General features: G+C 63.9%; 1 protein-coding gene across 3 annotated transcripts; it reads left to right on the top strand.

Moving 5' to 3' along the window:
- Positions 1 to 2,776: 2,776 nt before the first annotated feature.
- On the top strand, positions 2,777 to 27,645 carry DOT1L (DOT1 like histone lysine methyltransferase). Of its 3 annotated transcripts, none has more exons than XM_040990533.1 (28): positions 2,777 to 2,914; positions 7,430 to 7,473; positions 9,627 to 9,701; positions 12,215 to 12,278; positions 13,204 to 13,432; positions 13,866 to 13,960; positions 14,255 to 14,317; positions 16,245 to 16,300; positions 16,452 to 16,531; positions 17,080 to 17,148; positions 17,276 to 17,382; positions 17,529 to 17,570; positions 18,164 to 18,307; positions 18,467 to 18,701; positions 19,266 to 19,379; positions 19,654 to 19,745; positions 19,854 to 19,955; positions 20,044 to 20,181; positions 20,297 to 20,422; positions 20,889 to 21,373; positions 21,463 to 21,598; positions 21,849 to 21,992; positions 22,299 to 22,392; positions 22,885 to 23,462; positions 23,590 to 23,795; positions 24,327 to 24,391; positions 24,538 to 25,428; positions 27,039 to 27,645. In XM_040990533.1, exons 1-28 carry the CDS (start codon positions 2,834 to 2,836, stop codon positions 27,044 to 27,046), a joined length of 4,563 nt encoding a protein of 1,520 aa, XP_040846467.1. In that variant the 5' UTR covers positions 2,777 to 2,833; the 3' UTR covers positions 27,047 to 27,645. The 3 variants fall into 3 exon arrangements, with proteins under 3 accessions (XP_040846467.1, XP_040846465.1, XP_040846466.1); XM_040990531.1 differs by having other exon boundaries at positions 21,849 to 21,998; positions 25,753 to 27,645; XM_040990532.1 differs by lacking the exon at positions 27,039 to 27,645 and having other exon boundaries at positions 24,538 to 25,816.
- The last annotated feature ends 225 nt before the right edge of the window (positions 27,646 to 27,870 follow it).

Genomic DNA, 27,870 nt, shown 5'->3' with positions numbered 1-27,870 from the left:
GCAGGAGGAGGAAGTCTGGGAGGGATTTCCCAGTGCAGTTCCCGTGGTCGAAATCTCCTGGAGCTCCTGCTTGGCCCTGGGGGTCCTGGATGGCGGTCATTCGGAACTGGTGGAAAGGACCACTTGGCAGAGGCGATGGGAGCTGGACGCCACAGTCGCCCGGGCGGTGGCCAGGAGCGGCCAGTGCTTGCCGTTTCAGCACCAGGGACAGCTCCCCCCACTGGGGCCCACACTGCACAGCTGGGAAGAGTCAGGGCGACCCCAGGAGGGGGACCACTCTAAGCTCTTCCACGGGGTCCTCATGGAGGTTGTGTCTCCTGCCCGCCGTGCCTTCCCCAGCCCCACCGGCTTCACAGCCTTCCCATGTACACAGCTGGCTGTCTATGGACCCTGTCTGTGCCCCAGCCACGGCTGCCCGTTTTAGTTTCTCGGGCCTGATTGGAGTCTCTGCTAAGCCAGTTCAACCACTGAGCATAAACTGGAATCCGGGAGCTTCTTCCGGGTCTCCCACGCAGGTGCATGGTTCCAATGATGTGGGCTGTCCTCTACTGCTTTCCTAGACCACAGGCAGGGAATTGAATGAGAAATAGAGCCGCCAGGACACAAACCAGCACCCATATGGGATCCAGGAGGACTTAGCCATTGAGCCATCACACGGGGCTCATTATCCAACCTGTAAGAATTACATTTCCTGGGCCCAAGTGCAGTGGCCTAGCAGCTAAAGTCCTCGCTTTGATTGTACCATCTTCTGTCTCTCCTCTCTCTATTTCTGACTTTGCGATTAAATATATAAATAAATCTTTTAAAAAAATAAATTAAAAAAAAGAAAAAGATGGAGCTCCTGGCTTTGTCCTGGCTGGGAACAAGGGCTGTTGCTACCACGTGGGGAGCGAAGCAGTGGCTGGAAGAACTTTCTGCTTTAGCTGGGTCTGAGTAGAGCACACCCCTGCTTGTCCCCCAACCCACCTGCGCCAAGCTGCAATCCCTTTCTTGTTTTCCCAGTGCAGTATGCCACTCCAGCTTCTCGGCCCTTTGTGTCAGCCCCTACTGACCCTTCCAGGGCACTGTTTGCCCCCTCACCTCAAGCCTTCTACTCTGAGCTGCCAGCAAGCCGGGCAGGGCGTTGAGGGGTTCTGAGTTGCCAGTGTTGTGCCGGATTTTGAAACCCCCAGATAATCATCAAGTCTTAAGTCAGTGCTAAGGCATAGAGGTGGTTTATTCAGGTTAACCTAGGTATCCCAGCTGGGCGGGGGGAGGGGCAGCTGCAGCTGGGGCTGCTAGGATCAGAAGGGAGGACAAAAAGAAGTGAGAGCCCTAAGAGAGAGAGAGAGGAAGAGGAGGAGAGAGAGAGAGCCCAAGCCCCCCAGTTCTTATACATTTCAGGCTATTAATTATACAGTCATGATTTAGCAGGCTTCTATTGGTGGGTTTGAAACAAGCAACTTTCAAAAAGTACAAATCGACGAGCTATTGGGCTGTGAATCTTATCAAATACCGGATACCTCCTTCCTGAGGAGTGGTCTGCCTACGTGACCTGCCAGGTGTCCTGCCGGGTGTCACGTAGACTATCAGGCCTGGAGTTCACACAGCCCCCAGGCAAGCCAATACGGCAGAATCACAAAAGGCAGAAAACGCCTAGGCTTGAACTGCCTTCAAGGGCTCTTTGCTAAAGACTGGCTGGGCTGGGATCAGGGCTGGAGGGCGCTGGGCGGGTCCATGGGGGAAGCAGCTTAGGTGGGACTGGATGGACGAACACGGAGCTGGTCTCAACTGGGTTGCTCATTTCCAAGTGAATGTGCTTAGCCCTTGAGGAAGAATGCTCAGGGGGATGGAATGCTGAGGGGGCGGGAGTCTGGCTGGTTCTGGATTATTTTCTGTAGGGATTAACCCTTGTGGTCAAGCTGATTTGGGACTGGCAGGATGCTATCTGCCTAATTCTAAAGTCTGAGCGAGGCAGGTGGGTGGAGGGGTGGGTTGGGTGAACGCCTTTTGGATTTGTAGCTTGCCTCTGGGGTGGCCTTGGGCCAGCGGTTGCAGTCCTGTGGGAGGAGGGCAGTGGATCCGTGGGGAGCAATATCTTTCTGTGCCGCTCTGCCGTGGACTCGCCGGAGCAGGTGCCTGAGGCAGCCTGTGGATGCATACCTCACATTTAAGAATTCCATTCCCTGACACCTCCAGCCTGCTCCCTTGGCAGTGGGTGCTGTCCCAAGCTTGGCGGAACCGTGCACGACTCTGTTGAAGACTGGAGCTGGGCGCCTGGATTTTTGTGGGGAAGAGGGATTCGAACTCGCGAACCCGCCGGCGCTCGCAGGATTCCGCCTCAAACACCCCCCCCCCCCCCCCCCCCCGGGTTCCCGCTTCCGGGCGGCGGGAGCAGGCTAGGGCAGCCCGGGACGCGCGTGCGTGCAAGCGTGCTCTCCTGACGTCCCCCCCACCCTCGCGTACGCCCGCGCCGCCGGGCGAAGCCAAGGGGCGGAGCTCCCGGGGGGGTGTTGCGCGCGGCGCGGCGGGCGGGGCCGTTGGCGCGCACCGCCTCCTCGCGGCCAATCCCCCCCGCGCTCGCGCGGGCAGTGGTTCGGTCCGCCCCCCGGCTCATTGTGCTCGCTTCACGCCGGCCCAAGATGGCGGCGGCGCTAGAGGCCCCGGGCCTGTGACCACAAAGAGGGAGCCGGGGGCCGGACGGGAGCGCGGCGGCGGTGGCGGCGGCCGTGGCCCACGCCAGGCGCCTTCCCAGCAGCCTCCCGCCCGCCCTGCTGCGCCCGCCCTCCCGCCGGCGGCCCCGCCCCTCCCCCGACCGCCCGCCTAGCATGGTGCGGCTGCCGCGCGCGCCGACATGGGCGACAAGCTGGAGCTGAGGCTCAAGTCACCCGTCGGGGCCGAGCCCGCCGTCTACCCGTGGCCGCTGCCGGTCTACGTGAGTGTCCGCGTTCCCCTCCGGGCCGTGACCCCCAAGGCGCGGCTGGCCACCGTTACCGGGTTCCACGGGGCCCCGCGTGGTGTCCGGCGCTGTCAGCGCGCACGGCGTCCGCCATTCCTTCCCGCTGGGGTCGTTTTTTTATATTATATATATATACTTATTTTCTGGGGGTGGGGTGGGGAGAATCCCCGACCGCGCGGGGAGTCTGCTTCGAGAAGCGGGGAGTTCCTCGGGGGAACCCCTCCCCTCACGTGCAGTGTTCGGGGGGGTCCGTGCGTTACGAGTTGGGAACTTGGAGAGAGGCAAAGGACTTGGAGACCCAAGTTGGGGGGTCCCTGGGGGAGGTGGCATGGCTGGGGTGGGGGCGAGCGCGGAGAGGGGCTCCCCTTTCCTCCGGAGGGGCTCCCAGGACGCGCGCGCCGGGCGGTGCGTGTCCGCGCTCGGCGTGTGCGGCGGTTCGCCCTTGGTTGCGCGCTGCGGGGCGCGGGCGCGCGTCCTCGGTGGGGGCGCCCTTGGGCGGGGTTGGGGGGTGCCTGGCCAGCGGTTTGCCGGAGGGGACAGGCCTGTCGGGGTTCCCACGCGCGTACTCCGTGTCCGTTTTCTGGGAGCGCGGGGGCGGGGCCTGGAAGGGGAGCTGGCGCGCGCGCGGGGTTTCCTGCGTCCTGGGGGGCGCACCGGCGTCCGTCTGGCCCCTGAGCTGGCCCGGGGCAGCTGGAGCGGGGGACCGGCTCGTAGGGGTGGGACGGCCCTGCCGGCTTTCCCACCTTAGATGGGGAAGCGTTTACCAGCGCACGCGTTCCGCCTTCCAAACACTTCCCCCATCCCCTCCCGCCTGGTGTACAGCTTTCCCCGCGCGCGCGCGCGCAGCAGGACAAGTTTTACGCTAGCTTTTGACTTAATTCTTCGTTTGGTTCAAATATGGTACAGTCGTCTTTTTTTTTTTTTTAATTTTTTTTAACTTGGGATTGTTTGTCTCGAAGCACAGCCTTCCCATTCATTGCTTCCTCCCCTGCTGTCTGCATCGGCCCGTGGGTGGCGGTGTGGGGACCTGGGCCAGGTTGAGTGGGGACTGGAAGTCCTTCCGGGTTTGCCCACCAGGTGGGTCGTGGACATGAGTGCAGTGGGCAGTGCTGTGTGCCTGCCAGCTGGCAGATCCCCTCTCACGTGCGGTGTGGCCCAGAAGTTCTATTCCGGGGATGGAAGGTGAGGTGGATCGGCAGGGGGCTGTGGGCAGTGGTCTCCTCCCACTGTCCGCCTGGCCTGACCTGAAGGAGGCCTGGTGTGGCCTACTGGCCCGCGGTCACGGCGTCCGTCCCACGGCGGGCGCAATGTGTGTGGGACCCAGCCCATTCATTCATGAGTCACTCGGGAAGCGCCTGTGAACTCCTGGCCCTGAGTATGCTGAGGGCAGCAGCGTGCCTGGAGCAGGAGAGGGAGGGAGCCGGCGGCGTGGCCCTGCGGGGCGTGCCTGGCGTGGGGACAGCGGAGTCGGCTGCGGGGGCTTCGCCCGTGACTCAGTGCTGCCGGGGCTCCTGGCCGCGGAGCTCCCGCTTGCTCACGCCCCGGCGCCGGGCCAGCCGTGGGCGGCCCGAGGGAGTAGTGGTTGTGGGCGGGCTGAGCCATCCCTGGCCGTCTGACTCACGCGCTATTTCGGTGGCTGAGCGCAGGAGAGGAGTGTCCCTCCGCTGTGTGCCTGGCAGGGGGTGGACTGGCCTTCAGCTGGCCAGCGTGGGTAGGGGGGCGTTGTGGCTCTTAGCCTGGAGTGCTGGGGGGGGGGGTTCCCCCAGCCTGGCTTCCCGGTGCAGCCCTGTTGTCTTACTGATAGGTTTGAAAGGCCGGGCGGGGGTGGGGGGGGCCTTTCCCTGAAGACCAGAGAGCCCAGAACTCCAGCTGGGGGGCGGTTGTTACCTGGCCCGTTAGCTGGGCCTCCCACGAGCCAGGATTATAACCGCTTATTATTAATCTTCTCTTTTTCTTTTTCGAAGTTACTTAAAACAGAGTCCCAGAAAGGGTTGCGTCTAACACTCACTGAATCCCCTGCCATATAGGTGCAAGGAGTGGGCTGGCCAGCTGAGAGCCAGGAGCCAGGTGTTCCATTCGGGGCTCCCGCAGGGGTTGGGGCCCCAGCCCTTGGGCCATCTTCCTCTGCTGGGCTTCTCAGGTGTACCAGCAGGGAGCTGGCTGGGACATGGAGCAGCACCCTACCTGAAGATGAAGACTCAGGGGACCCTACTGGGCCAGCCAAGTCCCTGCTGGTGGATTTGTTCAGGGGCTAGTACCCAGTGAGCGAGCACATCAGATGAGGGGAAGCTCCGAAGCAACTGATTCATTGATTTAACTTTCAAGATTTATTTTACTGAAGTCAGAATTACGGAGAACAGGAAAAGCAGAGAGAGGTCTTCCATCTGGGAGTGCGGGGCGATGGCTACAACAGCCAGCCCGCCTGCAGCCCTGAGACAGGAGCTTCCTGCAGGTCTCCCAGGCGGGTGCAGGGTCCCGAGGACATGGGCCAGCCACTGCTGCTTTCCCAGGCCATTGGTAGGGAGCGGAGTCTAAAGTGGAGCCCTGGGGACTTGAACTGGCACCTCGTGGGGTGCCGGCACTACAGGTGGAGGAGTAGGGTGCTGTGCCGCTCTGCTGGGCCCCCTAACAGTGTCTTCAACCAACAGTAGGAGGACGTTCTGGTTCCAACACAGACTTTGCCGAGAGCGCCCTGTCTGCCAGGACCCCAGTGGGGGCTCTGCGTGGACCACGTCATCCTGAGGACGGTGCTGGTGGTCGTGCTGCCACGTGCGGTCCAGAGAAGCTCTCTGCATGTTCTCGCTCCTGGGGAGTTGGGCCTGCCCATGCAGCAACTGCCTTCCTCCCCGCCCCAGGCCAAAAGCTAGTAGAGGGCCGGTGAGGGGTAAGCTGCCCCGCTGCCCACCCAGCTCCTTGCCACTGGCCTGGGAGGGAGACAGAAGGGCACAGCCCAGCCCTGAGCTCCTGGCACCCAAGTGGGGAGCCCGGTGCAGTCCTTCGTCTTTGGCTCAGCTGGGCTGGCTGAAACCCGGCTGCGGGACTGTCTAGGCAGGCCTGTCCCTTCCCTCGCTGATGCTCTTCCGGACAGAATGAGTCTGTCTTTAACGAAGTGAGATTGAGTGACGTCAGTGAGGAACAGCTTTGTATGAGAACAGTGTGTGAGTGTGTGATTGTGAGTAGTGTGTGTGTATGTGTGTACTAGATCTGAAGTTGCGTGGGTTGTCGTCCCTCCCAGCATGTTAGATGCCTTTGGTCCTGTGTGGACCTGTGTGCCCCGCAACCGCTGCTTGACCCCTCTGCCTCCAGGTGCCCCCAGCTCATGCTCTGGGTGGGTGCGCGGTGCCAGGCAGAGCCCCTGCTTCCCCCCTCCTGGCCTGGGGGAACTCTCCCGTGCCAGGCCTTGCCTGGGAGCTGGCTTGTCGCCTGCCACATCAGGCCGCGTCACCAGGCTGCGTCACCGTGTGACTGGCGGGGTATTTTTAGCGGTGGGTTGTGCTGTATGCAGCTCCTCCTGTGTCTGAGCCCCCGCAGGTCAGCACTGGTGTCGAGTGGGGGGGCCGGCTTCCTGTGAGTCACCTGCCTGGCTGGGGCACTTGCACCACGCGTGCCTTTTTGTGTGTGGTCTTGGGCACTGCCAGCGCTTCTCACAGGTGCGTTGGCAGAGCCTGGCTCGCCTCCTCAGCCCAGCAGGGCACTGGTGCCCCCCGGAGGCCGTGTCTGCAGGCTTACTGCAAGGGAGTGACCGGCCCCTGTCTGCTTCTGGGCTGTCTCCCCCCCAGGCCCAGCTGGGAGCCTGGACCTGCAGGCTTGACAGCGGATGGCTGCTGTGCGCAGCGCGTGGTGGGCGCTTGCGCAGAACTGTGGGTGTGGCGTGGGCCTTGGGGACCACAGGGGGCCTGTCTTGCGGATGGCACTGGCCTCCACAGGAGGTGTGCCCAGCAGGAGCTGACAGCGGCTGCTGCCCTGTGGGGTGGCAGGTGGCTCCAGCCCTGCTGCTCCCGGCAGGCCTGAGGCCGCCTTCTGCCTCCCACTGCTCGTGTGGGGGTGCCAGCTGCTATGAGCCTGGGGTGCCCCTTGGTGTGTACTGGGCAGTGATTTACTGACGCAGTCCTCCACCTCCCGTCTCCCCTCCCTGTGGGTGTCCTTGTGTCGCGTGCTTTGGGCCGCCCTTCTGCCCACACAGAGGGCACGGGCAGCTCTGGGCTGCAGGTGGGGCAGTGCGTGTGCAGTCCATGCTTGGGGCCTGGGAGGAGGTTGTGATGAGCGCAGCCGGGGAGTGGACCTGGCCTGCTGTGGGTGCCGCTCTGCCCCTGCTCTCAGTCTCATGGTCCTGACCCAACCCCACGGCGGTCACAGGCTGGGCTTCACATAGCCCTTAGACTGGTCAGTCTATGAATTGGGCCACAGTCACCTGCTCTCAGGGTCCTTTCGGGCTGGCCGGGTGGAGGGTGGCCCGCGGCCCTGACCTGTGGCCTCTCCTTTCTCTGGCAGGACAAGCACCACGATGCTGCTCATGAGATCATCGAGACCATCCGGTGAGTTGGCGGCTGGGTGTTCTGTCGGCCGGTGCTGCTGCTGGGGGTCCTGGCCAGTTGCTGCAGCCTTGGCTTCCTTCCTGGGGACTGGGCCTTTGTCAGGGGGAGCCATGGGCTGGTTGCTGCCATCCATACTCCTTGGCAGCCCACTGGGGTTGGCAGGTTCTGCGTTGGCCTTGTGTTGCAGTTGGGTGGGGGCAGCTTGGTCAGGGAGCCGCCCCTCTGGGCTCTGTTGCCCTGAGAAGTGGGTATGGAGGCCCACCTGGAGCCCGTGCGCATGGAGGTTCTGGGCTGGCTGTGCCACCCCACTGACCTGTTGCCTGTCTGGGTGCCATGGAGGGAGACCTGGAGGAGGCCCGGCTAGTCAGTGTGCCCAGGCCTCAGCCGTGAGGGGTGAGCCGGACTGCATGCCGAGCTCCCGGGGTGGTAGGCAGCTGGCAAGGCTCTGGAGGTTCCAGGCCTGTTTCAGGATTGGTTCCGTGTGCCAGGCCTTCCCGAGCCGTAGCCCTCACACAGCCCGGTGAGACACCCAGGGAACCTGCTCAGCTGGCTTGGGGCATGGCTGCACCAAGCACTCAGTCAGCTGGCAGGGCCATGCCTCTGTGGGGCCCAGTCCTGAACAGATCCATCTTTAATGTGGATTAGGGGAGCGGGCCGGGGCAGCCCATGGCCATCCAGCACCCGCAGTGCTCCCAGTGTTCCCACCACCTAAGATCCCAGCTTTGGTTTCTCTCATCGAGGTCATGCTGAAAAAGTTCTTGGAGCATTAGCGTAGGTGTTGGCAGGTGTCAGGGAAGCCGCCGGCATGGGGGGTCCTCGTGGAGGGGGCTATGGAGACCCACTGGGTCACTTCCCAAATGGTCACCGCAGCCAGGCCATGCCCAAGCCAGGAGCTAAGCACTCCACCCAGGCCTGCCATGTGGGGGCGGGTGTGCTAGTTTGGGGACCCTGGCCTGCTGGTTCCCAGTGTGCGCCTTGGCAGGGAGCTGGCGTTGGGGTGCATGTGCTGGAAATCGAAGCAGGTCACCTCATGCCCCATGAGATGCTGATCTAGCACTGGCAGGAGATGCCAGGACGCGCCAGGGCCCGTGTGAGCGGCCTGGTGGCTGTCGGTGCCTCGCAGCGCCTGTTGGGGACGCGGGGCTGTGGGTGCTTGTGTGCTGGTGGCTCTCAGAGCCGTGCTCTGGGCTGGCCTGTTCCCCTGAACCTGCCTGTGGCGTGGGCCCCCTTTGCTGCTGCCTGAGGACTTGAACTTAGAGCAGCTGGGTGAGTGCTGGCCAGCGCTTGTTGGCCGTGTCCCTCTCCTCTCTCCCAGTGACAGCCATTCATTCTCGTTGGCCTGAAGGGCACAGCAACAGAGGCAGGGCTTGTGTCATGTGCTAGCTCGCTCCCCAAATCCCTGCCCTAGGCACGGGCGGACCGGGTCAAGACCAGAACTTTGAGTCTCCCCATGTGGGTGGTGGGGCCCAGATCCGAGCCGTCATCTGCCGCCTTCCCGGGGAGCTGACCGGAAGAGAAGCAAGAGTACTCCAGCTTGGCCTTTGATCCGGGGTGCCCTGGCACCTCACTGCTCGTGCCTTGCCACATTCAGAAGGTTTTATTGATTTGAAAAGCAGAGAGACAGACAACCTGTCCACGTGCTGGCTCCGGTTCGGAACGCCCCACGACAGACAGCCAGGAGCGGGGAGCCCCCTGTGGGTCTCCGTGGGGGTGGCAATCCCACACAGCCTCACCGGAGCAGTCAGGATGGACCTCCAGCTGTCTCCCGCATCTCACCCCCTGCCCCCTTCACGGTTACACTCAGGCTGGGGTGGGGAGTGTGGGTTTTTGTTTAAGATTTATTTGTTTTTTATTTATTTGAAAGGCAGGGTTACAGAGAGACAGGGAGACAGATCTGCCGGTCTACTCCCGGATTGGCACAGTGGCCTGGGCAGTGCCAAGCCAAAGCCAGGGGCCTGAAGCTTCTTCTGGGTCCCCCCTGTGGGTCCAGGGCTCCGTGGCTTTGGGTCTCTTCTGCTGCTTTCCCAGGTCACAGGCAGGGAGCTGGATGAGAAGTGGAGCAGCCGGGCAGACGCCCCTGTGGGATGGTGGCAGGTTAGCTTGTTGAGCTCTGGTCCAAACACCCACCCTAGCCTGCCGTGCCTGTGTTGCAGGTGGGTCTGCGAGGAGATCCCAGACCTCAAGCTCGCTATGGAGAACTACGTACTCATCGACTACGACACCAAAAGGTAAGAGGGTCTCCCTGCTTGCTGCCCCCAGTCCTCCCGGGAGTGTGCCCAGCCTGCCCTGTAGCTCTGGCAACGGGCCGGGCGGGAAAGTCGGTCAGTACGGCCCAGTGGCCAGCAGCTGTTCGTGTCTGCGTTCCCTGGCCTGACCTCTGCCTCCCGGAGCCCCAGGGTCTCTGCAGTGCCTGGCTGGAGTGGGACAAGGGCCCCTCTCAGCTGGTTTCCTGTGAGAGGAGAAGCTTGTGGGGCATGCCTGTGTCAACCACCCCACTGCCTGTTCAGGACCTGACCCCCTGTGAGTCTCACCTTGGCTCTGCCTTGAGCCAGGTGGCCTCCCGGCGAGATCCCCAGGGCACTGCAGGGGCAGGACCACCCCGCTGAGCAGGTGCCACTGTAGGCTCTGCTGTGGGCAGGCAGGGACCCTGGTGACGTGCGCAGCATGTTGGGGGATCCAGGTGTGAGGCTGTGGCTGGGGTGTGGTCCTGCTGCCTCCTGTGTGCGAGTGGACGTGTCCTAGCAGCCTGAGGGCCTCGGACCTTGCCCGGGTGGGGCCTATTTGATGATTGGGAGGCCCGGACAGCAGGACGGGCAGGAGCAGGAGGGGCCCTGCGGCACCCCACGTCTCCTTGCACAGACCTGGGCCAGAGACCCGCATGCTCGCTGATGAGTGCTGGCTCCTCATCTTGTCAGGCAGAGGGTTGGGGGGGAGGGAGACCCCCAAATGCCCACTAAGCTGGGGCTGGGCCAGACCAAGTCCCAGAGCCAAGGGAGCTGTGAGCAGGAAGCTGGGCAGGTGGCCCCGGGAGGACTGTAGGCCACACCTGAATAGGGGCTGTGGGCATCCCACGGGCCTGCCCCCAGACCCATCTATTGATGTTTCCTGCTTTGAAAGATGAATTCTTTTATATATTTATTTGCAAGGCAGAAAGGCAGAGCGATCTTCAACCCTCTGGTTCACTTCCCAGATGGCGTCAGGTAGGTCCGGGCCAGGCCAGAGTCAGGAGCCGGCAGTCCAGTCAAGGCCCCACGCAGGATCGTCCACAGGGAGCAGACGGGGCCAGATAGGCACCCTGTGCTCCAGCCCCCAGGTCCCCGAGCGGCACGCCTGTTCATCCTCCACAGATGGCCCCACAGGGATGGTGGGACGCTAGCATGGTCATCCGCTGGGTGGTTTGTGGGCATTTAAAGATGCAAAACCCTTGCCCGGGCCCAGAACTGCCAGGCAGGATGCTACAGTTAGGAGCCAGCCTCCCTTCCTGCCAAGAGGTACCACTAAGTGAGGAAGCAGCAGGGACCTTGAGGGCAGGTACCCCAGGGCTTCTGCGAGTCCATGTTGCCTGTAGGAACGGGTCCCCAGGAAGTTGACAGTGGGGGTGAAAGGTGGAGCATGGGCGAGCGAGAAGCGGCCCGGGCACCAGGGGTGTGGCTGGGTGGCTGCTGCCCAGCTGAGCAGTGTGGACGGGTGACTCTCCCCAGGTCTGAGCGATGGATGGAAATGGAGCGACTCCAGTGTGGGTTTCTGATGGGCTTGGCTGCGGCCTCCCACTGTCCTGGGGCTCCCGTCAGCCTGTAGTGGGGTCTTCCCAGATCGCTCAGGCCTGTTGCCCAGGTTCTGTTTTTAGCTGCAGCCACCACAGAGCGGGGCGTGGCGGATGGGCCTTATCCCTCAGCCCTGGAAGGACCGTGGCGGGCAGGATGTGGGGGGCGGGCTGCCTGCAGGAAGAGGCACTGACTGCCTGGCTGTTGTGTGGGGTGTCTTCTGGGCCCTGGTGCCTACGGAAAAGTCACCCCGACCCCTTCCCTGCCCCTGTGGCCTTGGCGTGTAACTGGGCTGTTCCCCGAAGGCCTGTCGCGGGTGTGTGTGTGTGTGTTGACCCCAGGAGAGCTGAATGAAAAGGAGTGGTCAGCATCGTTGGTGACCAGGGAGCTGAGCCCTGTTGCTGTGCGGGAGGGCTGCTTGGTGCCCCAGCTTCTAGCTCCAGTCTGGCCCTGCTTCTGGCTGTTGTGGCACTTGAGGAGTGACTGGGCGCTCCGGTGTCTCCGTGTGTCGAGGTGATGGCCTGACATCTTGGGGAGAGAGAGTCCTCTGCCCTCAGAAACGCATCCTCACTGCAGGTCTGACACTCAGAGCTTGTTCAGCCCAAAGGGCCGTGCCCCGTTGATGCTGTGGGACCCCAGGATGGCTTCTGAGACCCCCTGACCCCTGGGGGACCCCAGCCTGGGGTGAAGTCTCCTCTGTGGGCCCCGTTGATCCAGCTGCTTGGCCGTGGGGGAGCTGTGTGGAGCCTTTCATACCTGGAGTTTGGCTCAGGGCTTGTACCTGCCCGCCAGCCCCCGTTCTCCATCACAGTCAATGCCACGTGGAGTGACTGCAGCCTGAGAGCTCGGCCGGGGCCTCATGGTCCTGGGCTGTGCATTGGCCCTGAAGCCCCCTTCCCCGGGGGAAAAGCCGGGGCTCCTGTGAGGTCTGGCCGTGTGGGGGTGCCCGTAACCAGCGCCCTCCCCTGCTGTTTCAGCTTTGAGAGCATGCAGAGGCTGTGTGACAAGTACAACCGTGCCATCGACAGCATTCACCAGCTGGTAGGTCCTGTCCCTGCCCCTGGACATGGCAGCTCTGGGTAGAACCCCTGGCTGGCAGTGTGGGAATCTTGGCAGCTGGTCTGTGACGTGGCCTCGTCCACTTGCAACTCAAGTGTGGCTGCACAGTTCCCGGTTGCGCTGTGTGCTCTGCGGGCTGCCCCAGCCAGCCAGCCTTCCTGTCTTTGGGAGAGCTACTACAGTGGACTTGGAAGTGCCCTGTGGTGCTGCGGGGGGAAGCTGGCCCGGGGTTGTGCCTCCATGGCCTGTGGGGCCCAGGCTCCTGGGCCCCCTGCTCCATGCCCAGCCTTGACGGCCTCTCTGACCCACTGGCCACTTTCTCGCTGCTGCCGCCTGTGACAGGATGGTGGAGGCCAAGCATGGAGTCTGACAGCACAGCGTATCGAGCTGCTGTGTGAGGCAGTGATAGCTTGGGCTTCCTTGTGGCTTCTGGCGCAGAGGTGAGCCCAGGGCTGGAGGCCTGGGCCAGCTGTAGCCTGCTCCGCACTGGGCAGCCATCATGCTGGGAGCCCCGTGGTCCTGACCACAGTCGCGGAGGAAGAACTTGCCTGCAGTCCTGGGTGCTTGCTTAGCTGAGTGAGGGTTTGTGCTTCTGGCACACAGCACGGCAGGTGGCACCCAGAGCCTTCACTGGAGCTGGGCCTCACAGCACTTGCTGTCTCATGGACTCCACTCTCCCTAGGCCCATGGGACTTGGGCCGGGGCAGGGCCTGACACTGGGATTGTCCCAACAAGCAGCTGTCCCGGGATGTGGGAGATTGGTTAGCAATGAGTGGTCCAGTCAGCATCTGAGGAGGGGCAGAGCTGTGGGTGAAACTGGCAAGCCATGCTCGGGCACTGGCACCTACTCCCTGGGGCGTCCCCAGGCTGTGTGTGACAGCTGCGTCCCACACCCCCTGTCCCCTAGTGGAAGGGCACCACCCAGCCCATGAAGCTCAACACGCGGCCGTCCAATGGGCTGCTGCGGCACATCCTGCAGCAGGTGTACAACCACTCGGTCACCGACCCCGAAAAGCTCAACAACTACGAGCCCTTCTCCCCGGAAGTGTACGGCGAAACCTCCTTTGACCTGGTGGCCCAGATGATTGACGAGATCAAGATGAGTGAGGATGACCTGTTCGTGGACTTGGGCAGCGGTGAGTGCTGGTCCCTGGTGCCTTTCTGGAGGGGCCAGTGGCTCCTTGGCCCGAGCCCTGGGGTTGAGTGTGGTTGCCCATGTTGGGCACTGGCTGGGCGTTTCTCTGACGTGGGCCATTCAGGACCTTGTCACCCAGGACCCAGAGGCACAGCCGACCACACAGGGCACGCAGCCGTGCCTATAATGTCGATGTGGCTTTCTCCCAAGCCCCTGACCTGCGGGCCTTCCCTGTCAGGGCGCAGGTCACATGGGGTGGTGCCTGTGAGCTTGTAGATGAGTTGTGTGAGGGTGCTGTTGGATGGAGCTGGGTTTGGGCAAGGGGTCCCGAGCAGGGTGTGGTGTGGGGGCCGCGGAGCGCCATCTGCGGATGGCCAAGTGGGGCCTTGCTGCGCACCTCGCCCCGAGGCTGACGTGCACCTGTCTGCCTGAAGGTGTGGGCCAGGTTGTGCTACAGGTCGCCGCGGCCACCAACTGTAAGCATCACTACGGCGTGGAGAAAGCGGACATCCCGGCCAAGTACGCGGAGGTGAGTGCCCCAGAGTGGGTGCCCGGGGGCTTGAGGTGGCCAGCCGGGTCAAGGGCGTGGGCATCCCCAGCCCGCCAGGGCAGGTTGCTGGTGCCCCTGCATTGGGGCCTCTGCCCTCCCTTCAGGCCCTGCCCCCTCGCCTCCCCCTGTGCCTGAGGGTGCGCTGAGTGGTAGGGGATGTGGCGTCTGTGTGATGCCCCAGGTTGCAGCGTTGCGTGTTGAGCGGGACGACTGAGGGGGGCTCCTGTGAGCTTCCCCTGTCAGGGCCTTCTAGAACTTTCTGTGTTTTTGCAGACCATGGACCGAGAGTTCAGGAAGTGGATGAAATGGTATGGAAAGAAGCATGCAGAATACACAGTGAGTGCCCTCGCGTCATGCCCCGTGGCCACCACTGCCCGCCGTGTAGACCTCACAGTGCCCCACCCCCAGGGCCTCTCCTGACCAGAGGTCACGTGGCCAGGGGCAGCCGAGGCTTCCCAGCAGCATTGGCCTCATGGTGTCTCCCTCTGTCCCCCTCCAGCGGCTACCTTGCTGGCAGGGATCAGCTCTGCTCGGGGCTCTTCAGGAACCAGAACTTTTGGGGGACAGGCAGCCAGGGGCTTGTCACATCACTTTTGTGGTTTCTTTGTAAAAGCCCCCTAACAATGTCCTAAAACTGCTCTGTTGGCGTCCGCCTTCCCTGGCTCGGGCCGCCTTGCCTCTCCGAGTTTGCAGTCCTGTGGCATGCAGCCTCTGCAGATGGTCTCTTTGTGCCCAGGCACTTGACATGGCAGCTGCCTCCGTGTTCCTTAACGCAGGTGGATGGGAGTGGAGTGACAAAGACAGCTTCCACCTTCTGCCTCTTCCCCAGGGCCTCCCGCGTGGGTGCCAGGCACCCCTGGCACTGGGACCAGTGCCACTGCCTCCCGGGACCCCAGTGGGCCTTGGGAAAGCAATGGCCTCCCCAGGCCTCAGCCCCATCGGGAGCTGGGAGGGTGGAGCCTAGCTGTCCCTGCCCTCCTCTTGGGTGCTTTGTGGGCTTGTCTGGACTGTGCCTGGTGGGTACACGGGCCTACGGCTAGTCCGAGGACATGTGCTGGTCAGGGCAGCCGGGCAGGCCAAGCCAGCCTGTTGGCTCACGTGTGGCTTGGGTTCCCAGACACAGTACTGCTGGATCCCCGAATGATTCTCATGTACTGAACAGACGTGGCTGTGGGCCTCCCCGGGCCAGCAGGGTCAGGGTGTACGTGGTGGGGAATATTTGGCCCTGCTTGGGGCCCTTTGGATGTCTGATCTTGTGAGGTTCAGGGGTTCCCTTCTCCTGCCATTTGGGTTCCGGCTAAAGGGTTTCATTCCTTGTGGTCTCAGCGAGGGGCCTCGTCAGGAGTTGGCCCCGTGGACAGCCCCCGTGAGAAGCTGTGTCCCCAGTGGAAGCCTGTGCAGCGGGCAAGCACTTGTTCCCTTCCCCACCTCCAACTCCAGAGATGACAGAAGGCCAGCAGGGACCACAACCCTTCCTGTTCCCCTATCAGGGTCGTGCTCCCCCAGCCAGGTGCCCCTAGGCTGGCTGCCCTCGGCCCGAGCTGGGTCTCCTCCGGGCACAGCAGCGACCTGCAGGCTCACGGCTAGACACTTGCCGCGCACTTGGCCCTTAGCAGGTGCTCCATGCCCGCCATCCGGCTGAGGGTCCCTGGGCACCCTGGCCCCTCAGTGCTGCGGCCACACCTGCAAGCTTGTGGTCCTCTGGTCCTGCAGCCCCAACATGCCCCTAGCACCCCACAGTCCAGTTCTTGTCCCTGTGGAGTGGCCTGACCTGGACACCTCGTATCAGTGGCCCATGGGGCCTGTGTGTCCCCTAGTGTGTGTCCTGGGGTCTGCACGCGCTTTTGGTGTGTCTGGGTCGGTGGATGTGTTGTCATTTCTTCTGATGTCTGCTGTGGCGTGGAACGTGCTGGCCCTTGAAGCTTCCCCTGTTTTTCAAGGCTGCAGCTTGCGGCAGGGCGGACGACAAGAACTCCTTGGTAGCCTTGAGGCCACTGCATAGTGCTAGTCCACTAAGGGAGCCCCTGTGAGGGTGGGCCCGGGGCTGACAGACAGGCTCACCTGGTGTCAGCAGTTCTGTCGTGTGGCGTCCCCTGTCCCCCATCTCCTCAGCCACTGGCATTCCCTGTCCCCTCAGCCCCCTGGTCCCCATCTCAGCTCCTGATGTCCTCCATCCCCCAACCCCTCAGCCCCGGCATCCCCCGTTCCCTCATGGCCCACGAAGGCCGTGCAGGAGCGAAGCTGTTCGTCTTGTGTCTTGCAGCTGGAAAGAGGCGATTTTCTCTCAGAAGAGTGGAGGGAGCGCATTGCCAACACGAGGTACGGGCTGCAGCTGCCCCTCTGTGGCCTGCTGGGGCTGAGCCCCGGGCTTGGGCTCTGCTGTGTGGATCGGGCGGCCCCTGTGGGGGGCCGGGGCTCTGTGCCATGTGGCCCTGGGTGCAGGCACACTCACCTGAGCCTTGTCTTGCAGTGTCATCTTTGTGAATAACTTTGCCTTTGGTCCCGAGGTGGACCACCAGCTGAAGGAGCGCTTCGCCAACATGAAGGAAGGTGAGGTGCCCGCGTCCGTCCATCCGTCCAGCCCCCTGCCTGCTGCTTTGTTTGGGTTTGAAAGGCAGAGTGGAGCGAGAGCTGCTCTCTACTGTTGGGGGAGAAGGCTGTGGCGGCCAGGCCAGGTGCATCAGGCACTCCTCGAAGGTGTCCCATGGGTGCTGGGGCTGCCACCTGCTGCCTTAGCAGGTGCCAGGCGGGATGTGTGGTGGCACCACTCACCCTCTCCAGTAGGACACCCGGGAGCATTTGAGGTCCCGAAGAGTCTCCGGATAGCCTCTGATGGACTGTGGCTGTTTCCGTGCACTTGCATGTTCTGTTTGGCCTTGTGTCACGTGGTTCTCAGCTTTGGGGTGTCCATAGCACCCAGGGCTGCTCGCTGGGGCTTCTTCCTTCCTGGTCCTGCAGGGACCCCAGCCTGCCCCAGGCCTCCTCCTCCTCCAGTCAGCCCTGTACCCTCCCACCCGGACACACTGGACAGAGGCCTGCCCAGTCCTGGGTCAGGGGCCACCCGGGCACCCACACGCTGACTGGCGGCTCTCCCTCAGGTGGCAGGATCGTGTCCTCAAAGCCCTTCGCGCCTTTGAACTTCAGGATCAACAGCAGGAACCTGAGTGGTGAGAGCTGTCGCTGTGCCCGCCCTGGGCAGCGTGGGCACTGCGGGGCAGCCAGGGGGCAGGGCCCTGAGCAGCCAGGGCTGAAGGGCCCGCACCTCCCCTCACCCAGCACCCCTGCTGCCCGCAGACATCGGCACTATCATGCGCGTGGTGGAGTTGTCCCCCCTGAAGGGCTCCGTGTCGTGGACAGGGAAGCCAGTGTCGTACTACCTGCACACCATCGACCGCACCATAGTGAGTGGCCACGCGTGGGGAGCCTGTTGCCCTGTGCCGCGCCAGCCAGGGACCCTGTGCCGCGCCAGCCAGGGACCCTGCACGCCGCTGTGGCCCATTTCCCTCCAGGGCCTGGCCTCATTCTGTTTCTTCTTCTTTCCTTTCAGCTTGAAAACTATTTTTCTAGTTTGAAAAACCCAAAACTCAGGGTAAGTTCCTCAGCCTTCCCCTGTTGTAGGTGTGGGTGGGACGTCCCCAGCCCTTGGCATGCCACCTGCACCCGATCTGGAGTCTCGGCCTAGCAGCCCTCCCCCAGCACCGGTGCACGAAGACACATCCCTGCGTGTTTCCGCATCACACATGCTTCTCTGTCGCTGTGTGTCCGTGTCCCACCTTGATAGCTGGGGTGGGTGGCCCCCCTCTGTACACATAGCTGTCTCCGTTAGCTGGGGTGACTACTGAGGTCTTGCCTGCTCAAGTGAGGGTTGTGAGCTGCCTGGTGCTGTGTGGTGCTTGGGGACCACCTCCCCCAATCTGGCTGCTGCCCTCACACCCCTCACGTTTTTCTGCTGTGTCCCGTGCGCAGTGCCCCAGCACTCAGAGCATCCCTCCTGGCTGTTCCTGGGCCGTCCTGTTGAGGCAGCCTGCCCCAGGCCCTGGAACAACCTTGCTCTCAGGGTGCAGGATGCAGGCCTGCTGGTCTAGCTGCTGTCTGTTTCATTTGGGATTGGAGGTTAGAGCAAGGGGCGGTCCTCAGGTCCCAGTGCCTGAGTGGCCTGCTGGTGCCTGCCCCACTCACCAGGAGGAACAGGAGGCCGCTCGGCGCCGACAGCAGCGGGACAGCAAGAGCAACGCTACCACCCCCACCAAGGCCCCCGAGGGGAAGGCGGCTGGCCCAGCGACGACAGCAACAACGACAGGGGCTACTGCAGCGGAGGCCCCTGCGGTGAGTACCATGCATAGCCCTTGTGGCCCGCTCTGTGCCCAGCCCTGGCTCCCTTGCCCTCATGGCCCTGGCTTCTCTGCCATCATGGCCTGGCCTGGCCTGCGACTGGCCCCGGCTCCCCTGCCCTCACAGCCTGTCCTCTGCCCGCCCTATGCCCAGGACTTTGGTGCTGAGGATGAGAAGGCAGGGGTGACCACTGTCAAGAAGGCCTCTCCCTCCAAGGCCCGCAAGAAGAAGCTGAACAGGAAGGGCCGCAAGATGGCCGGCCGGCGGCGTGGGCGCCCCAAAAAGCTGAGCGCCGTGGACCCCGAGCGCAAACCCCGCAAGAGCCGCGCCGTGTTGGATGCCCTGCACACCCCGGCCGCACCTCCCACCGCCCCTCCCTCTCCCCAGGGTCAGTGGCTGTGCCAAGCTCATGGCTCTTGGTTTTTCTTTTTTTAAAGATTTATTTTTAAATTCTTATTGGAAAGTCAGACATAGAAAGAGGAGGACGATCTTTCTTCTGCTGAGCCAATCCGAAGCCAGGAGCCAGGAGCTTCTTTCTGGGTCTCCCACGCGGGTGCAGGGTCCCCAAGGCTTTGGGCCGTCCTCCACTGCTTTCCCAGGCCACAGGCAGAGAGCTGGATGGGAAGCAGGGCCACCGGGATTAGAACCAGCACCCATATGGGATGCTGGCTCATGCAAGGCAAGGGCTTTAGCTACTAGGCTACTGCCAGGAATTTGGATAAGTTGTGTTGTATTTCTCTGGAAGGCATCAGAATGAGGGCACTGTATCCCATGGTGCCTTGTCCTCCTGAGCATAGTGACCGCAGCTGGCCCATTTCACCCAAGCCCCCAGCCTTATCCAGGTCCCATGAGGGTGGCTGGGAGCCATGCATCTGGGTTGTGAGGGTGTCTGGGGTCCAGGGTTCGGGGCTGCAGCAGGTCCATGATGGACGGGTTCCTCTCTCCCGCACAGAGCCATATAGGTCCCCTCACAGCCCGTTCTACCAGCTACCTCCAGGTGCGCAGCGACTACCCCCAAACCCGCTGCTCACGGCGCCCACCCCTCCCGCGCTGCAGAAGCTGCTAGGTGAGCTCTTGGGGTGGGAACACTTGGGTGCCAGGAGGGCAGCCGGGGCTCCAAGCGTGCCTGAGGCAGTGGCTGTGGCCACGCTAGCTCCCTGCCTTGCTCAGGACTGCCCCGCCGCCATGGGAAAGGCCCACGGAGGCCCTGGTGCTGGGCTTGCTGCCTTGGGGTCGGGGGGTCCTGTGCCCTGAGGGGCGGAGTTCTCGTAGGGCTGGAGGTTGTGGGGCCCCACGGCCTGTGCCCTCTGTGCCTGCTAGTAACTTGCCTGTCTGTGCAGAGTCCTTCAGGGTCCAGTACCTGCAGTTCCTGGCCTACACCAAGACCCCGCAGTACAAGGCCAACCTGCAGCAGCTGCTGGACCAGGAGAAGGTGGGTCTGGGTGCAGCGGTCTCCTTCTGTCTGTGCCCAGCTGCGCCCAGGCCATGGCCGCTGGTGGAAGGGGCCCTACCCCAGGGCTCACCCCTGTTGCTCCTGCAGGAGAAGAAGGCCCAGCTGCTGGGCACGGCCCGCCAACTCTTCAGCCACTGCCAGGCCCAGAAGGAAGAGATCCGTAGGCTCTTCCAGCAGAAGCTGGACGAGGTAGGGGCTGGCTCCCGCAGGGCCCTGACCCCGGCGGGGGCGGGTCGGTGCGCCACCCCTGCTCATGTGTGTGTGTCTGTGTGTCTAGCTGGGGGTGAAAGCCCTGACGTATGATGACCTGATCCAAGCCCAGAAAGAGATCTGCGCTCACAACCAGCAGCTGCGGGAGCAGTCGGAGCAGCTGGAGAGAGACAACAGCCAGCTCCGCAGCCAGAGCCTCCAGCTGGTTAGTGGGTCGCCCCGAGGGCCTGCTGGGGCCTGCTGTGACAGTGCCCCTGCCCCTGGGCCGCCCCCAGGGTCTGCTGGGGCCAGCCTGACCATCCCTGCCCCTGTTCCTGCAGCTGAAAGCCCGCTGCGAGGAGCTGCGGCTGGACTGGGCCACACTGTCACTGGAGAAGCTGCTGAAGGAGAAGCAGGCCCTCAAGAGTCAGATCTCAGAGAAGCAGCGGCGCTGCCTGGAGCTGCAGGTGGGCGTCGGCCAGCTTCCTGGGGCACGGCTGGGTGGGGCCACGGCTGCTTCCTGCTTGGCCAGACTTCCTCTTTCCATGGGACACCTGTGTGTGTGTGTGTGTGCTGTGGGACACAGGCCCTGGTGGTTTAGGTCTGGCCCCGCCCCAGCCTCTGCGGCCAGCACCACACAGGTGGTTACTGAGCAGCGAGGGCAGGGAGGGACCCACAGTGCAGGCCGGTGTTGGAACCTGGAATGGGAGGCACCTAAGTGTCGCCTTGCCCCTTCTCGCCACAGTTCTGCGTGTGACCGACATGTGACTGTGTTGTTGCACTGAAAAGGTGGACCTTTTCACATATCGATCCCATATGTGCCCAGTAGTCAGGGGGCAGCTGGCATCTCCTGGTTTCTCATTTGTGTGGGGCCAGCTGGGGTCAGGGGGGCAGCTTGCCTGCGGCCTCAGCAGCCCGCCCCTCCTGCCGCAGATCAGCATCGTGGAGCTGGAGAAGAGCCAGCGGCAACAGGAGCTACTGCAACTCAAGTCGTGCGTGCTGCCCGACGACGCTCTCCCCCTGCACCTGCGGGCCAAGGGCCCGCTGGGCCGCGAGCTGGAGGCCGAGCCCAGCCGCCTGCATCTGGAGCTCGACTGTGCCAAGCTCTCGCTGCCTCACCTGAGCAGCATGAGCCCTGAGCTGTCCATGAACGGCCATGCGGCCAGTTACGAACCGTGTGGCGCCCCGAGCCGGCCTTCGTCCAAGCAGAACACGCCTCAGTACCTGTCCTCGCCTCTGGACCAGGAGGTGGTACCCTGCACCCCCGGCCTCAGCGGCCGGCCCCGGCTCGAAAAGCTGTCAGCGCTGGCCCTACCTGAGTGCACAAGGCTGTCCCCAGCCAGCGTGGTGCTGCGGAGGCACCCAGGCCAGGAGCACCCGGGGCCGGCCAGGGCTGCTGCCAGTGAGGCCGCTCCAAGGTGAGTGCCCAGTAGCGCCCACCTGGGATGTCAGGCCAGTCCGGCCCAGGGTGGGCGGGCCTCCCTGAGAACCTGGCCTCTTGTTGCAGGGTGGAACATGCCAAGGAGAATGGCCTCCCCTACCCCAGCCCCTGCCTGCCCAGCGGAACCAAGCTGAGCCCTCAGGACCCACGGCCGCCATCGCCTGGGCCCATGCCACTCCTGACTGAGAAGAGCAGTGAGAAGGTGTGGCCCTCCCCTCGCCACCCCCTCTGGGACCTGGGGTGTCCTGAGCCAGGCAGCAGGATTAGCCTGGGTGGGCTCAGGCTGCGGGGGCCCCAAGCCTCGTAAAGGAGGGATCCTCCACCAGAGGGTGCTGTGGGGTACAGGTGGGGCGGGGCCTGGCTTAGGGGGCTTGGGGAGGGAGTCCTGGGCTGTGAGGGGGCTCCGCCAGCTGGGCTGCAAGGACTGGCTGAGTGCGGGGCCTGTGGCACAGGGCGTGAAGGAGCGAGCCTACAGCAGCAGCGGGGACACCATCACCAGCCTGCCCATCAGCATCCCACTGAGCACCGTGCAGCCCAACAAGCTGCCCGTCAGCATCCCCCTGGCCAGCGTGGTGTTGCCCAGCCGCGCCGAGAAGGTGGGTGTGGGTGGAAGCGCCCCTCGGTAGGCCTGATTCTGGCCAGTGCCTCTACTGCCAGAGAGTGGAGGGTAGAGTGAGGGATGTGGCATTAGCATCCTTCCGCTGGGCCCCTGCCGGTCTTGCCTCGGCCGGGCTGGCTGTAGGTGTCTTGTGTGTTCTTTGTTCAGGGTCTCCCTGGGTATGCTGGGGTGGTGAGGCAGGGTCCCTGGGAGCTCCTGTGCCCCGAGTCACCCAGAAGGGAGGTCCATGTGTTCACAGTGTGGACGCGCACCCACCAAGGCTACCATGTGCTTTGCCCCGCAGAGGAGCACCCCCAGTCCCGTGTCGGCACTCGACAAGCAGATTGGTGCTAATACCCACAGCGCGGGGAGTAAAGGCCTGGGCCTGGCCCCGACAGGTACTGTTCCCAACCCTGGCTGGCCAGCAGGACCAACGCCTTGGGGTTTTCTGACATTCAAGATGTGTGCGTCAGGCATGGTTGGGGAGTCATAGGCAGAGAGGCCTTCCATCCATCAGGGCACTCCCCAGATGGCCACAGCGGCAGAGCCAAGGAGCCAGGAACTCTGGCCGGCTCTTCCACGTGGGTGCAGGGGCCCAGCCTGTGGAGCTACCCTCATTGTGGCTTCATGCCTCTGTGCCTAGGAGGAAGTGGCCCGAGGCACTGGCTTTGCTGCCAGCTGGTAGTCCTGCTCACCCCAGGCCACAGCTCTGGTGGGGTCAAGACGGGAGGCGCCACCATTGGCAGCTGGTCCTACCACCCTGGGACAGCTGCTAGCATCCCTTTTCTTGTGGGACCTCCCAATTCCAGGGGAACCTGGAACATTCCGGAAACATTTGCAGGGTGGCCTCCCACGTCCCCATCTGCTCTGAGACCACTATCCCTGTGCAGGTTTTGCCTATGCGGGCTCGGTGGCCATCACAGGGCCCTTGGGCGGGAGCCCAGCCCCCCTGGTACCCGGAGGAGAGTCCGCTGCCTTCGACGAGTCCTGCAGCTCCAGCAGCCTCTTCGTGGCTGTGGGCTCCCGCAGTACCACCCCACAGCATCCGCCCCTGCTCGGCCAGCCCCGCACCTCTGGTCCTGCCTCTCCCGCCCACCAGCTTGCTGCCAGTCCCCGGCTTGCTGGGGCTGCCCAGGGCACTGTCCCCGACCCCAGCAAGGGAGAACTCCCCTGTGACACCGGCTTCTCAGACCCCGAGAGCGAAGCCAAGAGGAGGAGCGTGTTCACCATCTCGTCCGGCGCGGGCAGTGCCAAGCAGTCGCCCTCCAACAAGCACAGCCCCTTGACCTCCGGCTCCCGTGGGGACAGCGGCCAGGGCCACGGGCAGGACAGGCGCAAACGTGGCCGCAGGAAGCGCGCCTCAGCTGGGACCCCCAGCCTGGGGGTGTCCCCCAAGCGCCGGGCACTGCCATCCGTCGTGGGGCTCTTCACCCCGTCCTCAGGGTCCCCCCTCAACCTCAGCTCCATGGTGAGCACGCAGCAACACCCAGCATCCGGCCAAGGGTTGTGGATGGGCGGGTCAGGTGTGCTGCCCAGCACCAGGCCCCGTGTAGGCCTGGCCTCTCTCCCAGCTTGCCTTATCCCCAACATCTCAGGTCAGCAACATCAACCAGCCCTTGGAGATCACGGCCATCTCGTCCCCCGAGAATTCCCTAAAGAGCTCCCCGACCCCCTACCAGGACCACGACCAGCCCCCCGTGCTCAAGAAGGAGCGGCCCCTGGGCCCCCCCAATGGAGCCCACTACTCCCCGTTGACATCGGACGAGGAGCCGGGCTCCGAGGATGAACCTGGGAGTGCTCGGTGAGGGGCCGGGGCAGCCAGGCTGTGCTCAGGTGGCGGGTCGGGTTGGCACAGCTGTGCCCAGGGTGGTTCCGGGGCTCTGCACCCACTGGGTGCAGCCCCTCACGTGGTGTACGTCTCATGCATGGAACCTCACATCCTCAGAGCTTCACTCATGCCCTGGGGTCAGCCCCTTCTGGCCACTGTGACCCTCGCTTACACATTCTGGTTGGGTTCCACGTGCAGCCCACATCCCCCCTTCCGACCCCTGCTCCCCAGCTCTGAGCTAGCAGTCCGGGAGCCTGCCTCCACTCACAGGTGGGGCTGGACTCCCTCTCCATGTGCTTGGAATGTGCTGGGAGGAATTAGGCAGATTGTTTGAAAAGCTCCCCAGGTGCTGGCGACAGCCAGGCGGGGGCTGGCCAGGTGGAGGCCAGGCATGCCGGCAGGGTCTCCCCAGGGCTGCAGGGGCCCTGGCCAACTGCCTGGGGATGAGCCTGCCCCCGTGGGTGTGTGGGGTCAGCCGCTGAACATCTTCCTTTGCCTTAACAGAATTGAGAGGAAGATTGCGACAATCTCCTTAGATAGCAAATCTCCCCCGAAAAGCTTGGAGAATGGTGAGTACCGAGCCCTCCCTGCCTCTGGCCGGCAGCAGTGACAGGGCTGGGCCTGCGGTCGCCCACAGCATGCTTGCTGCTCCTGCTGCGGATGCACCCCGGGTCCCCAGGCACTGGGGCCTCACGCCCGCGGCCTGTCTCCCCAGGTGGTGGTCTGGCGGGGAGGAAGCTGGCTCCCGCCAGCGAGCCGGTCAACAGCAGCAAGTGGAAATCCACCTTCTCGCCCATCTCCGATGTGAGCCTGACCAAGTCGGCCGACAGCCCACTGCAGGCCAGCTCTGCCTCAAGCCAGGCCTCCCTGTTTGCCTTCCGCCCGGCCCTGGATGAGCCAGGGGCCGCTGAGCCCAAGTTGGCTGCCCACCCAAGGAAGAGCTTCGCCAGCTCCTTGGCAGGGGCCGACGGACACAGCCCAGGGGCCCACCCTTCCAACAGCTTCGCACTGGGCCCGGGCCTGGCCTCGGAGCTCGGCCTGCATGGTTTCAGCGATGGTGCTTCCCTTGCCCACAAGGTCCCCTCGGAGGCCAATCCTTTCTTCACCAAGAGGCAGCTGGAAGGCCTGGGCGGCCTCAAGGGCGAGGGCGGCCCGGCCAAGGAGCCGGGCGAGCCGGGCCTGTCCCTGTGCGGGCCCATGGACAAGGCCGGCCCCCCCCACGGCAGCAGGGCCAGCAAGGGGCGGGACCGCGACCACGACGGCAAGAACGGCCACAACCTCTTCATCTCGGCAGCGGCGGCGCCCCCCGGTGGCCTCCTCGGCGGCCCTGGCCTCGTGACGGCAGCTCCGGCAGCAGGCAGCTCGGCACCCGGCGGCCAGGCGCACCGCCCCTTCCTGGGTACTTTTGGGCCTGGGCCACAGTTCATGGGCCCCATGTCCCTGCAGGCCAACCTGAGCTCGGTGGCCGGCTCGTCCGTGCTCCAGTCCTTGTTTGGCTCCGTGCCGGCCGCCGCGGGCCTGGTGCACGTGTCCTCCGCTGCGGCCAGACTGACCAACTCCCACACTATGGGCAGCTTCTCCGGGGTGGCAGGCGGAACCGTCGGAGGTAGGCAGTGGCGCCGCCGTGCCCCGTCGCTTTGCTTCCTGCACAGGCGGTGACGGGGCCGGCTGGTGTTCGGGCCCTGTGCCCGCCAGCCCCTCTCTCCATAGTCTGGACGACTGACAACGGCTGCCGGTGGTGGGCTCTGTCCTAACGTGTCCCTCTTGTTTGCAGAAGTCTGTGCCGCACGTAGCTAGGGCAGCTCGCGGTCCTGGCTTTCCTTGCCCCCCCACGGGCTCCCCAGGACCGCGAGCCACACCCGCCCCTCCGCTGCCCTGGGTGCCTTGTGTGCGTGCGCCTCGACGCTGACTCTCTGTCTCCTGTCTGCAGGTGTCTTTAACCACGCGGTGCCTCCCGCCTCTGCTCATCTGTTTGGAGCCAGTGTCGGCAGTGGGGCTGTGTGTGGCAGCGCCCCGCTGGGCCTGAGCCCGCTGCAGGCCTCCTCCTTGCAGGCCGAGATTCGGCCTCCCCCTCCGCCAGCCCCGCCCCTGGCCCCCGCCCCGCCGCCCCCTAACGTGGCCTTGCCTCCCGCCCCGACGCTGCTGACCGCTAACCTGGACCCCGTGCTGCTGCAGAGCCTCACGCCCGTCCCTGTAAACATTAACCACGTCTTCCTAGCTCCTGCCTCCGCTGCTTCTCTGTCTCCCACTAACCCCTCTCTCTCTGTCAAGCTCACCCCACTCTCGCACAAGGTCTCCCACCCGCCCTTCTCGGTGCACCCGCAGCCCCTGCCCCGGCTGGCCTTGGCACAGACCGTGCCCGGCATCCCGCAGGCCAGCTCCACGGGCGCGCCCGCTGTGTGGGTTTCTCTTGGCATGCCGCCTCCTTATGCCGCGCACCTTTCGGGGCGTAAGCCGCGCTAAAGAGCTTGCTTAGCTAGCACTTCCTAGGTTGTAAGGTAAGGCTGGAGCCAGCCCAGGTGCCCCTCGACACTCCCCGGCTCCCTGTACAAGGAGGGCCGGCGTGCGGCGCGCCTGCTGCGCCAGGGCAACTAGCCGGGGGGATCCCGGGGCCCCAATGGGCAGCAGGCAGGTGCCAGGCTGCATGGCAGCCATGCTCCTGGGACACAGACTGCGGGCAGGAGGAAGCCCTTTGGCCCATGAGGCTGTGGGCACCAGCAGCCCCTCACAGTGACCAAGGGTCGGGTGCAAGGGAGGCACAAACCACCAACAGCATGGGCAGCTGGAGTGCCCCAGCAGGACCTGTGCTGTGGTTGGTGGTCACATGATGGTGGCCTTGGAGGATGGCCCTGGCCCAGCCCACGCGTGGCGCTGCCTAGGTCTCGTCCTGGGTCTCCCTGGTGAGGGGACCTTTGTGGATGAGTCCCCACCCAGCGGGGCAGGGTGTGTGGGAGCCAGGCTCCCAGGATCGTGGCAGTTCTGGGTCAGTGCTGCCTCTGGGCTGCGCCTGCCAGGCCTATTGGAGAAGCCATGGAGGCTGGGTGGCTGCAGGTCCGCTGACCGCGCAGAACCCTCGGCAGGGAGCCGGCCATGGAGCCTGGCGCTGCCCTGTCAGGGCCCACGTCCACACTCACAGGACACTGAGCATCCGGGCCTGGGGCCCGGGCCCTCTGCCAAGCCACTCACGGCCTCTTCCCCTGCTGTGCCTACCTGCAGGTAACTAAGAGTTCTACCTCAACTGCGACCTATGCAAGGATGGTGTGGACCAACGCGCCCGGCGGCTCTACTGTGAACGGCACCGGCTGCAGTGGCACCGGTGGCCCAGCGTGTACTGTCGATCGTTCCTAACGTGCATCCACACCCCGAGGGACCGGGTCCCACTGAGCACGCCCCGGATGTGCGGGAAGGCCGGCAGCCCACCCGGTGCTATTGCCACGGCTGCCCCGCCCCCTTGTCCCCCAAAGCTGTCCCACCCGCCCGCTCCTCCCGAACCAAAGGCTCCCCCTCCTGGGGAGGGGCTGCTGGCCACCCCGGCCCCCTCCCCTGGCGGGCAGAGTCCCTGGGTGCCTAGGTGGGCCGGGCACCCAGCTTGACCGTGGTGGCGTGGCCGGCCTGTGTACAAGTGCATTACTTGCGGTTCTCGCTTCCCGGGCGGGGGGGCGGGGGTGCCGCGAGGTCCCCAGTTGGAGGAGAGAGTCACTGCAGGTGACAGTATTTTATAGAGATGGGATGAGAGTTTATACATTTCATAGGCTTGACCGCATTTATTTTTAGATTGTATAATGCACAGTGAACTTTAAAGAAAGTGTAAAGATGTAAAGAAAAGGGGAAAAATACTTTATTTATTCAAGTGCACAAACACGGTGCTGGCCTCCGGGCCGGCCCCCACCCAGCCCCCTGCCTGGCGCCCCAGGGGACCCCCCCCTCTGTCCCGTCCCCAACCCACTCCCCCGAGCAATAGTCAAGTTCTGAAGATGGTGCTGGTGGCGCGGTCTGAACCGGCCCCCCACGTCGGTGCTCTCGGCTCATAGGTGCTGCGCCCCGCGCC

The sequence above is a fragment of the Ochotona curzoniae genome, unplaced genomic scaffold (genome assembly GCF_017591425.1).
Source record: "Ochotona curzoniae isolate NIBS_2020 unplaced genomic scaffold, NIBS_Ocur_1.0 contig_605, whole genome shotgun sequence".
Classification (NCBI taxonomy): domain Eukaryota; kingdom Metazoa; phylum Chordata; class Mammalia; order Lagomorpha; family Ochotonidae; genus Ochotona; species Ochotona curzoniae.
The sequence above is the reverse complement of the archived record's forward strand: the minus strand, read 5'-3'. Positions and strand labels throughout refer to the sequence as shown.